We start from the raw sequence: 12,701 nt of genomic DNA on the forward strand, positions 1-12,701 counted from the left end.
GTGGAGAGAGTGCTGGGTAGAGTGAAGGCTGTGAGGATCACAAGAGACGGGCTGGTTTAGATTTGTTGTGCTTCTGAGGATCAGAAGAAACGTGTGTTGTGTCTCACCCGATTTGATAAGTTTGAAGTGTCTTGTGTGTGTGCCTCTCAGAAACAGGGCACCTCTCAAGGGGGTTATATCTGGAGTCTCGTGGGAAGTAGATGTTGAAGAGATGAAAAATACTCCTGGAGTGATTGATGCACGTCGGATGAATCGTGTGGTGAATGAAGAAAAAGTGCAGAGTCTGTTCTTTTATTTTTTGATATGGAGTCAGTTAGGATGTATTAACTACAGAGTCAGAGCATTTATCCCAAGACCAATGCAGTGTGATCATTGTAAAGCTTTTGGTCATGTTTCAATTGTTTGCAGAAAGGAGAAGTCGAGATGTCCAAGTTGTGGAAAAGATCATATTATGTGTTATAAAAGTGCTGAAAATGTGACATGTTGCAATTGTGGTGGGAATCATGAAGCCTTGTCTTTCGAATGCCCCATAAGGGTGAAAGAAAATGAGGTGGCCAAAGTCAGGGCTATCCAGAGCATACCGTATGCAGCAGCTGTTAAAAGGGTTGAGGGTTTGAATGGTGCACTTGAAGAGTCCATGGTGGTGGATAGGCCTTCACTGCAGGCTGCAGCGGTTGCCTTTCACCATCAGGATCCTGACATTTTAAAGGTTATGAAGGTGGACTTTTTGGCCTTTATACATATGGTGATAAATGCCACTGCCAAGGTGGAGAGAAGGTCCAGGAAGATAGAAATCATTGTGGAAGTGGCGGAGCGGTTCCTGGGGCTGAAAGATTTACATGGAATATTGTCACAAGCCGTTACCACCCTCTCAGGCCCTAGAGCCTGAGAAGGGACATATGAAGAATTGAAAGAAGGAAGAAGTGGGAGTTTTGTTTTGTCAATGTACTATTTTTATTTGGGTGGATTAAGTTAGTATACCTATCACGTATGGATTGTATTTGTACTTTCTTTTGGTTTCAACCCGTCCAGTAGGTGGCAGCAATACACCTTTTGGGGTTGTAGTCCGCCATAAAACCCACAGAAGAAGAAGAAGAAGAAGAAGAAGAAGAAGACGCTGCTCAGCCAGACATGTATTGACTGCAGACCATTTCACCCTGTCACTCACGTTTGTCGAATCCGTACTGGTACAACGAATTGCGACGATGGATTTTGCTGACCGGGAGGAGGGAGGGATGGTTGGTCGGTCGTGGTAGTCATCGAATTTAGGGCTGGAAGTTCAACTCATGTGTAATTATCTTGGCTAGCAGATTTCGCTTTTGGTCTTTCTCAAGCCCACATTGTGACATTGTGTTTTCAATGATGGAGCAGGACGATTTATTGTGCGTGTATGATTCGACGTGGGACACAGAGAGTGATGGAGACGATCCAGGAGAGAACCAAACGCGTCGCTCAAGCCAGGACAAAACTAAGTCATGGACATCTGGTTTAGTACGTTGCATTTTAATTTTTTTGTCTTGTGTAACCAACTATACAAATGTCGGCGTTAACACGGCGAACGAGTACGCGAAAACTAATGTTAGCATTAGGCCACTACTAGCACACGTTAGCTTGCTAGCTAACGTTAGCAACTGTTCAGCTAATGGAAGCCTAACGTTACCTCCAAATTTTGAATATTGTTTGCAGGAGAATGTAATAGTTTTAAGTGAGTTGGTAACTATCGTTATATTTGACAAGTTTCATTTATAATGCCTCGTTTAGTTTTTGGTTACAAAGCTAGCTAACTACTATGCCAACTAACGTTAGCGCTTTATCTAGCCTTTAGCCTGCTAACGTTTCGTTAGCTAGATGTAACGTTAGCTTTTCATCCCCACTTTGTCTTGAGCTAGTCATTGCTTTATAGCCTGCAGTGGCGATTTTAGCATGTAAATCTTGATGGGGCAGATTTAGTAATTTTTTTGATGCATGCAAGCGAAGCCACTACGCAAGATTAAACAATACAATCAATGCACTATAACAAACGGTGCCAACAAACAGTTAGGCCCTATAAAACTACTAAATATGGATTTAATTATAGTTTTGTCAACAATCTACACAATATGTCAAATTGGAATAAAAATGTTAATATTTGTCACATTTATGTAATAAATCGTTTTATCGTACGTATTCGACCCCCGAGTCGTTAGGCCTACATGTTGAATGACATTTGGCACCAATTACAGCTGTTTGAGTCTTTCTGAGTAAGTCTAAGAGCTTTGCACACCTGGATTGTACGATATTTGCACATTATCCTTCAAAAAAAATATTCAAGCTATGTCAAGTTGGTGGTTAATCTTTGCTAGACAGCCATTTCAAGTCTTGCCATAGATTTTCAAGCTGAGTTAAGTCAAAACTGTAACTAGGCCACTCAGGAACATTCACTGTCTTCTTGGTAAGCAACTCTAGCAAAGCTTTTTTTGACTAACTGAAGATGGACCACAGCCTGTCGTTTCCAATGAGAGCAAATGAATCATAGTGGGCAAAACACAAGGAAGTGGGCAGAGCCAAGCACGAGCTAGCTTTGTGTTTGCAGACATTGCCGCAAGAGCACGATGTGGGCAAGTTGGTTGGCAGAACACTGGGAAGTTCTTATCCACCTAATTTTAGAATGTTGCTATGGGCACAGCCAAACAGAAGTGATGGATTCGACATCTGCTTTACTTACCTACTGCAGGTGGCAAACTTGCTACTGTAAATTAATTGGAGTCATAAGTCAAGTAAACAAGTGTAATTTTATATACTTGTCAAGTTTTAGAACACCTACTCATTCAAGGGTTTTTATTTTTATATGTTCTACATTGTAGAATAATAGTGAAGACAAACTATGGAATCATGTAGTAAACAAATCAAAATGTGTGAGATTCTTAAAATAGCCTCCCTTTGCCTTGGCAGCTTTGCACACTCTTGGCATTCTCTCAACCAGCTTCAACTGGAATGTTTTTCCAACCGTCTTGAAGGTGTTCCCACATATGCTCGGCACTTGTTGGTTGCTTCTCCTTCACTCTGCGGTCTGACTCATCGCAAACCATCTCAATTTGCTTGAGGTTGGGGGATTGTGGAGGCCAGGTCATCTGATGCAGCACTCCATCACTCTCCTTGGTCAAATAGCCCTTACACAGCCTGGAGGTGTGTTGGGTCATTGTCCTGTTGAAAAACAAATGATAGTCCCACTAAGCCCAACCAGATGGGATGGGGTAGCATTCTGCAGCGATGTGGTAGCCATGCTGGTTAAGTGTGCCTTGAATTCAAAATAAATCAGTGTCACCAGCAAAGCACCATTACACCACCTCCATGCTTTACGGTGGGAAATACACATGCGGAGATAATCCGTTCACCCACACCGCGTCTCACAAAGACATGGAAGTTGGAACCAAAAATCTCCAATTTGGACTCTTTTTGGTGTCCTTTAGTGTTTTCTTTGAGGCAATTTGACCATGAAGGTCTGACTCACACAGTCTCCTCTGAACTGTTGATGTTGAGATGTCTGTTGCTTGAACTCTGAAGCAGTTGTTTGGGCTGAAATTTCTGAGGCTGGTAACTCGAATGAACTTATCCTTTGCAGCAGAGGTAACTCGGGGTCTTCTATTCCTGTGGCGGTCCTCATGAGAGCCAGTTTCATTATAGAGCTTGATGGTTTTTGCGACTGCACTTAAAGTTCTTAATTTTCCGTATTGACTGACCTTCATATCTTGATGCACTGTCATTTCTCTTTGCTTATTTGAGCTGTTCTTGCCATAATATGGACTTGGTATTTTACCAAATAGAGCTATCTTCTGTATACCCCCCTACCTTGTCACAACACAACTGATTGGCTCAAGTGCATTAACGGCAGAGAGAACCCCCTAAATGATATTTTTTCAACTTGAAATTTGATGACTTTTCCTGGAGTCACACCAACATTAGAAAAAGTGAAACATCACCTTTGTTCGTATTTCCAGGAAAGCTGTACACCGCCAGGGTACATAGATTGTCTTAGGGTCATTTTTGACCCGGCAGTTATAAAATAATTTGCGCACCACAACAATCACAGAGACATTCACACAATGAGAAATTGAGATTGTATGCTACTGATTGAACTCAGCCAGCAGCTCCTGAAGAGTAAGATCTCCATGGCTGGTACAGTTTGAAAGAACAAGCCTGAGCTCCCCCCTGCGCTCCTCACAACAAGGGGGAGAGAGGCCTTCTCATCAAAGTTTGCCTTCTTCCCCACCACGACTCTAGTTTCTTACCTCCAAAGCGGAACAAGAATGTGGTCTTCCTGAGCACTCTGCACAAAACGGCTGAGATCAGTGATCGTGAGGACAGGAAGCCAGGCATCATCCTGGACTACAACAAAGATGGCGTGGAAAACCTGGACAAGGTGATTAGAACTTACAGCGGCAGGAGGACGACTGCCTGCTGGCCCCTGGTCATCTTCCATAACATCATTGATGTGTTCTCATACAATGCCTTTGTAATATGGCACAAGATCAACCCTACCTGGATGCCTGATAAGCGGAACAAGAGGGTGTTCCTGGAGCAGCTGGGAAAGGCACTTGTAACTCCACATATTCAAAGAAGGGAGCGCCTCCCCTGCACAGCAGCGCTTGTGAAAGCTGTTCAGTGGGCTGAATCTTGTCCTGATCCACCTGAGGCTGCAGCTGGGACAGGCAAGAGGAGATGCCTCCAAGGGACTGTAAAACAAATATGTGCTGCACATGTGAGATGCATCTGCAAAGTCCATGCACACACTTGCATACTGTCCTACCTGTGCTAATTAGTTGCTTGATTTGTTCTTCACGTTTTTGTTTTGTCTTTTTTATTCTTATTGTTTGCCCCCACCCACAAGGTGTATAATGGTTAAAAAAATGGGAGAAGACTATTATTTTGTAGTTGAATTCCTCGTGTGTATGTATATTATATACACACACACAACTTTTTTGGCAACATGGTGATATTTTCAACACATTGTTTCCCTTCAATAAAATGCATACAAAACTACTTTCTACACATTTCTGCTACTTTCTTAGGCTATACAAGTGCTATCTCTTGCTAGAAAAAAAGTCATCTTTACACCTATGCAGTACCTTCAGCAATAACAAACCTCTACTTCAGTAAAGAAAACAATTATGATAGGTGTATTGTAATAAAAATGAGTAGTGTCCACTGATTCTAAATGCGCTCTTTCTGCATTGTGAAGAGGGAAAACCCAGATATTCAAAGTCTGTGATGAATGACAGGTTGTTTCTTCATGTAAAATAGATTTTGGCTTTAAAATTCAATTATGCTCCTTTATTTTAGGGGTTTAGTGAGGGCGGGTCATTTTTAACTTAGGACAAGGGGAATATACAGAATGTTAAGACTACACAAGAATTAAGGAGGAAAGAAATGCCACAAATTAACTTAAGGCACACCTGTTAATTGAAATGCATTCAAGGTGACTACATCATGAAGCTGATATAAGTACTGAAGAGCTTGGTTCTGGTGACTAAAAAGAAACTCCCAATAAACCATCTAAAATATAATTTCCACCACCAGAAATGAGCTCAATAATGTATTTGGTAAAAGGATTATAGTATTCATAGCGCAGCACTCAACATTTAATTGTAATATCTAAGGAAACACAAGAGACCTTTCTGAAATAAAGTTTTTGACAAAATAAACAGCCCACTAATTCCCAGTAATTCATGTTCATCACAAAACGAGGGTGTTGGAAAGCTCTTTCCAAGTTCTGACGACAACCTAGTTTTGACATAGTTTACAGCCTTTGTCAAAGCACTTTTTTTCTGGGCTTTTGGGAAAAGATTTCCCACGCTCTCCTCTAATTGAGCTCCTTAATGGGGGGGCTGTTGATGGAGAGCCGCATGCAGGCGGCTAGATGCTCTCCCTGCAGTCTGTTCCTCAAGTCTGTTTTGACATGCAACAAGAGAAGGGAGCGGGACAAAAGGGATATACTTTCACATTTAAATGTTCTTACTCATTTCATTGCAGAAAAGTCCCTCTCACAATTAACGGAAGTCACTGTCAGTGCAATTGCTGCCAACTGGCTAAGGCAGGGTAGACTGCCCCTACTCATCAAACTGCAAGGCCAGCTTTGTCATTGCCATCAGCTGGTCCAACTCCTGAAATACATGATAAACAAAAAGATGTACAACATTAAAGAAGAGCCAACAGAGTGGTACTGCAACGGGAAGCCCGAATGAATACATGGGGGAAAAAAATATTTTTTTAGGCCCATTCCGAGTAAATCTGAGCTGAAAATCATTTCAGGCTATTCTGTTAAAACAACTACAGCCAATCACACGTTGTAATAGAATGTATAAAATGTCCTTTTTGTGAGGCGCAGCCGGGAACTAGTTCTGTACGATGGAATCCCTGTGGCTCAGTTGGTAGAGCATGGTGTTTGCAACGCCAGCATGGTGTGTGCAACGCCAGGGTTGTGGGTTTGATTCCCACGGGGGGCCAGTACAAAAAAAAAAAAAAAATGCATGAAATTAAATGTATGAAATGTATGCATTCACTACTGTAAGTCGCTCTGGATAAGAGCGTCTGCTAAATGACTAAAATGTAAATGTAAAAAGGTTTGAGCCTAACATGGGCCTAAAATGTTGTCTTAAAGATTGTCACACTCATGCCGTACCTTGAATGCTCCAACTAGCACATGTTGCTAGTAAGAGGGCCACTCTTGCAGCACAGCAGCCTCTGGGTCAGATGAATCTCACTAGAGAACACAGCTTGAGGTCCCAACACAGAATGCCCCCAGAATCTCCAGGTGTTTAAACCTCTGGTCTAGGCTGTCCTGGAGGCCAACAAGATATGGATCCATGACCAAATTACAGCACAAAACAGAAAATGCGTGTAATCGCTGTTTATTTCAGTTTGTCCAACCCACATGATGTAACAGTGGTTTCATCACAGCATTTGGTGTGGCGGCAATGATTCTGCCATAGCGCAGCACCACACTTAAATGAACGCAGAGGAAACACTATGGGGTGAAAGGGCAGACTGTCGGCTTTCATTTGAGGACATTTTCAAATGGGTGAACCGTTGAGAAATTACAGCACTTTTTGTACATAGTCCCCCATTTTAGGGGATTAAAGAAGTATTTGGTATTTTCGTCACCATTTTTGTTGATGAAATTAACACTGCACCAAATCTCCCATACAACTGTTGAAACAGGGAAACTATGGGGTGAAGCTACTGCTATGGTCTGGTATGTCCTCTTCGGTTCCACTGACTTACACCCAGGTCCAAATTATTTTAGGTACCCAAAAGAAAATAAATAATGCCTTTTTAAATGTATCTCTGCCAAATGTTTCACCCAATATCGCTGTGCCGTGTCTTTCACAGTGGTCAAACACGTTCTCCAGGAACATGAGGGCTGCGAAGGACATGCAGAACTACAGAAAAGGGTATCCTGTAAGTCTGAAGGCTCTTGTTATTACATATGAATAGGGCCAGGAGTTTTTGTCCATGTGAATTTGTCAGGAAAAATGTTGGGTCTTAGTAAGCTTAGGCTAACATGGTCTTACCAGAACCCACATTTTTTTCTTCTCCTGACCAGGTAAAACTCCAGGCCCTACACAGGTCGTCTGTTTTTATCTTGTCATTGTCATGGGACGTCATCTAGACATCTGACTGTGCTGCTTGTCTGCGTGTCTTCACAGAATCTAACAGACGATGAATGCTCAGAAGAGAGAATGTTCAATTTAAAATTCTATCTCAACGAATACCCCTCCTCCCCCGATGGTAGGTCATTTGCTATTCTTCCAAGCCGTTTTCACTGACTGGAAAATGTGCGTAATGGTGTATGTAATGCTCTATATTTTTGTTTAGACATTTTAATAGAATCCTTTCATAAAGAATGGAAGACGGACTATAAGAGGCTGGAGAGAGTTCACTCCTACATTCAGTGGTACGTATGATCCTAAATGCTCCGGTTCTGTTATGGGCTAGTTGTATTTGTTTCTAATGTATCCCGATGGACATCTATAAAAGCCAAATTAAAACTCACGTATGACAGCAAGTTTCAACCAGAAATATATGTAGCACAAGTTGAAAACTCTAGGAAGTTATACCATTATAATGTAGTATTATACTATATACATATGACTATATTACTTTATGACTAGGCCTATAATTTGCCCGACTCACAATGATAACAGTACAGTAATCTAATCTCAAGTGTCATAAACTTGGATGGCGTTTACATTCTGTTGCAATAAACTGTCGATCACCAACATTTTGTCACTTAGCCGCAGCACGGAGCAGGACAGCTATCACGAAACACGATTGAAACATCAGTGAAGTGATTTCACTGTGCTATTATTGATATCTAGCCATCTAAAGTTATAATCCACTGTTGCTCTCAGGTTGTTTCCACTGCGGGAGCCAGGAGTGAACTACATGGCCTCTGAGCTCACCAAGAAGGAGATCCTGGTGAGTGGTTCACGTTTTGCTTGATCATTGTGATGTATTAGGAGCACTGACGTGCAAAGTGTGGTTAAGGGGCACAATAAAGCACTGTGAAATGCCCTTTTCATGAAATGAGTTACTGTCGAATGTAACAGTAAGCATAGGGTGACTTGTCAAAGGACTCCCTTGGGTCCATTGAGCAGACAAAATGTTTATGAATGGAGCTTCTCTATCAAGTCGATGATAATGGTCTCTGTGCTCTTGCCCCACTGTGTCCTCAGGCCTTCAGGGAGAGTGAGGAGGCCAAGAAGAGGCTGGTGGAGTCCTACGAGCTCATGCTGGGGTTCTATGGTATCCAGCTGGTCAACAAAGACACAGGCGAGGTCAAACGCGCCGAGAACTGGAGAGAACGCTTCGCCAACCTCGAAAGGTGAGTTGCTGAAGTTACGCCTTGGTCATATTTACAGGGTGTGATTTCTTAAGACCATGTGGATCCACTGATGACCATTCATTGTCATCGGTGGTGTTGTAAACTGTTACTAGGGGTCCTCCATCTAAATATTGGTTGTGTTTTCTGTCTCAGGAACATGCACAACAACCTCCGCATTACGCGCATCCTGAAGAGCCTGGGGGAGCTAGGCTTTGAGCACTACCAGAGTCCGCTGGTGCGCTTCTTCCTGGAGGAGACGCTGGTCAAAAGGAACCTGAGCAGCGTCAAGCGCAGCGTGCTTGACTACTTCCTGTTTGCCATTCGTGACAAGCAGAAGCGCAAAGAGCTTCTGCGCTACGCTTTCCAGCACTTTGAGCCCAAGGAAAAGTTTGTATGGTGCCCCAGAAAGATCCAGAAACAGCTGAAGAAGGCGGAGAAGGGGAATGGAGAGGGAGCGGAGGAAGGCCGCACGCGAGCCAAGGCTAGAGAGGGAGAGGCAGTGGGAGCCCAGAAGGAGAAGGGTGTCACGGAGGAGGTGAAGGAGACTGCCAAGTTGAATGATGAAGCATTGAGTAGTGATGGAGATAAGCAGGCTGAGGGGTTTTCTGTTAATCCTTCGGGGCCAGCGATCTCCTCAGATGACTCAGAATCACTGGGAAACGGGAACAGTAATGAGCTTGACATGGACCATTCAGGCAGCCCAGACCCTGAGTCTGTTAAAGGAGATCACAGTATGGAGGAAGGACTCAAAGAGGATAGTCAAGCCAAGGACAGCATCCAGGACTCAGTCAAAGTCAAGGCATCTGAAATGAAGTCTGAGAATTTGGCGCAACCGACTAAGAAGAAAAGGGAAGGTGACAAGGTGGTGCCACGCAACGGTCCTACAGAGAACTGCCCCAACGGGTGGGAGAAGGGCACGGTCGTCCCCAACGACAACCACCCGCATCAGACGAGCCCATCAGCGGCATCATCCCACAAAGCCAAGACTGAGGATCCCAAAAAGGATTCGCCGAAAAAGGACTCCTCAGAACGAGGTGAAAAACACCCAAGGACTGACTTTAGTGATGTGTCCGATAACAAAGCAGTGCCAGTGGGGGGGGAGAACACAAAGAAAGCTGGAGAGGACCAGACAAATGGGAAAGAGGTGAAAAATGAAGTGGAGCCGATGGATGTGGAATCTAACTCCCAGCCAAGTTCAGGGAACTTCAGGGACATGGGAACTTCCTGAATATAAGGAGGGAGGAATCAGTTGCAGACTTAAGGGACATATGTTAAATTGTGTACACTTATGGCCAATCCCAAATCGACCCCTAGACCCTACCCCCTAGGCACTTCATATGGATATGAAAGGCTCAGAAAAAATGTACAAGTCATATGGTAATAGCTCATCCTTGCCGTCTCATACTGTAGGTTAGATGGAATTCTCGCCATATTGCTTACACCTCCAATCCTCAGAATGGCATAAATTCTGAGTTCTACGGAAGCTCCTAGGAGGAAGGGGCTGGGTGGTTTCTGGGCAGGGCTTTAACAGAAATTGTTTTCAGGCCTTATTATATTCTACTGTCCTCCATGTTCACATTAGAGTGGGTTTGTTCTTTTTGTTGGTAAGGATGTGTGCATTACTGAATTTATTTGTTCTGGTGAAATTGTTGTGACAGGGAACGGGGATTCTGACTGCAATCAGTTCTCCATAGTTGACCCTGCAACTGCAAGTAGTTGGGTACTTTGAACTGAGGAGGATGTAAGGATAGTCTGTAATTACAGTTAACATTGAAAAGATGAATTCCATCTTGTACAATGAACTGATGCCTGCTTGTTACAACTTTTTTTTAATACACCACTCTGTTCAAAACCTGAGTACAGTTTGAATAGTAATTTTGCACACAAATTGAAATGTACTTTGTATCTAGTATTATCTGTCAGTGTTGCGACTGCATTGTGTGTTATATTTCATTGAAAGCCCCTAAGAAATGGGAACAGGATTGTAATGTCATTTCTTATTTCCAGAATTTTGCACAGTTTTTATTTTTTTAAAATTTTTTTTTGCGGAATGAGAGAGATAGATGACATTGCCAAAAAAAAGAAAATAACATTTAACTGTTTGATTGTATTCTGTCTTGGAAGTTTTGAAGTAATATGATATGTACCTCTTTGATTGAACTACTTTGGCTTTGCTGTAAGGATGACATAGTAAGTGTAATCAATAGAATGTGGGTGTTCTTTTCTTATGTTCCAAGCAGGGAGGCTATTGTTATTTATTTTATTCCAAATTATTGTATGGTTATCCAAAGGCCCGGTCCCCTTCGACTCGTTTATTGAATTGCAAATCTCAGGAAAACCCTGTGGGAGATGGTCAACGTTTCTTCCATTTTCTGAGGTTATGTTTGGGTAAGCTTTGTTTTCCACCCTTGTGGAGATTTCATCACGAATGTCTATTTTACAATTTTCAGCCAATGAATGAATATATTCATCATACATGTATTGAAATAGTGTGTGAAAGGGTTGTAAAAAGACACTCCACTTTGGTGGGGTGATGAATGGAATTTGAAAATCCTTTGTCCATGCAACCTGCAAACTTGACCCCTTTCCTGTTACATGACAATAAAATAAAGATTGTGCAAGTTATTTACATTTGTTTGTCTAATTCATTTTTTTCCTTCTAGAATTATTCAGTTCTTCAGATTCCAACCTTGGTTGTCTGAATGCTGTACTAAAGTCATGGCCAAAAGTTTTGAGAATGACACAAATATTAATTTTCACAAAATCTGCTCCCTTAGTTTGTATGATGGCAATTTGCATATACTCCAGAATGTTATGAAGAGTGATCAGATCAATTGCAATTAATTGCAAAGTCCCTCTTTGCAATGCAAATGAACTGAATCCCCCCCCAAAAAAACATTTCCACTGCATTTCAGCCCTGCCACAAAAGGACCAGCTGACATGTCAGTTATTCTCTCGTTAACACAGGTGTGAGTGTTGACGAGGACAAGGCTGGAGATCACTCTGTCATGCTGACTGAGTTCGAATAACAGACTGGAAGCTTCAAAAGGAGGGTGGTGCTTGGAATCATTGTTCTTCCTCTGTCAACCATGGTTAACCGGCAAGGAAACACGTACCGTCATCATTGCTTTGCACAAAAAGGGCTTCACAGGCAAGGATATTGCTGCCAGTAAGAGTGCACATAAATCAACCATTTATCGGATCATCAAGAACTTCAAGGAGAGCGGTTCAATTGTTGTGAAGAAGGCTTCAGGGCGCCCAAGAAAGTCCAGCAAGCGCCAGGACCGTCAGCTGCGGGATCGGGGCACCACCAGTACAGAGCTTGCTCAGGAATGGCAGCAGGCAGGTGTGAGTGCATCTGCACGCACAGTGAGGCGAAGACTTTTGGAGGATGGCCTGGTGTCAAGAAGGGCAGCAAAGAAGCCACTTCTCTCCAGGAAAAACATCAGGGACAGACTGATATTCTGCAAAAAGTACAGGGATTGGACTGCTGAGGACTGGGGTAAAGTCATTTTCTCTGATGAATCCCCTTTCCGATTGTTTGGGGCACCCGGAAAAAAGCTTGCCCGGAGTAGACAAGGTGAGCGCTACCATCAGTCCTGTGTCATGCCAACAGTAAAGCATCCTGAGACCATTCATGTGTGGGGTTGCTTCTCAGCCAAGGGAGTGGGCTCACTCACAGTTTTGCCTAAGAACACACCCATGAATAAAGAATGGTACCAACACATCCTTCGAGAGCAACTTCTCCCAACCATCCAGGAACAGTTTGGTGATGAACAATGCCTTTTCCAGCATGATGGAGCACCTTGCCATAAGGCAAAAGTGATAACTAAGTGGC

At 42.9% G+C, this 12,701-nt stretch overlaps 1 protein-coding gene across 1 annotated transcript; it reads left to right on the forward strand.

Moving 5' to 3' along the window:
• The first annotated feature begins 1,108 nt into the window (after window positions 1–1,108).
• LOC106571929 (opioid growth factor receptor) lies at window positions 1,109–11,488 on the forward strand. The gene is made up of 7 exons (XM_014145499.2): window positions 1,109–1,491; window positions 7,369–7,437; window positions 7,686–7,767; window positions 7,855–7,933; window positions 8,391–8,457; window positions 8,715–8,863; window positions 9,017–11,488. Exons 1-7 carry the CDS (start codon window positions 1,360–1,362, stop codon window positions 10,089–10,091), a joined length of 1,653 nt encoding a protein of 550 aa, XP_014000974.2. The 5' UTR covers window positions 1,109–1,359; the 3' UTR covers window positions 10,092–11,488.
• The last annotated feature ends 1,213 nt before the right edge of the window (window positions 11,489–12,701 follow it).

Source organism: Salmo salar, chromosome ssa15 (assembly GCF_905237065.1).
Source record: "Salmo salar chromosome ssa15, Ssal_v3.1, whole genome shotgun sequence".
NCBI classification, from domain to species: domain Eukaryota; kingdom Metazoa; phylum Chordata; class Actinopteri; order Salmoniformes; family Salmonidae; genus Salmo; species Salmo salar.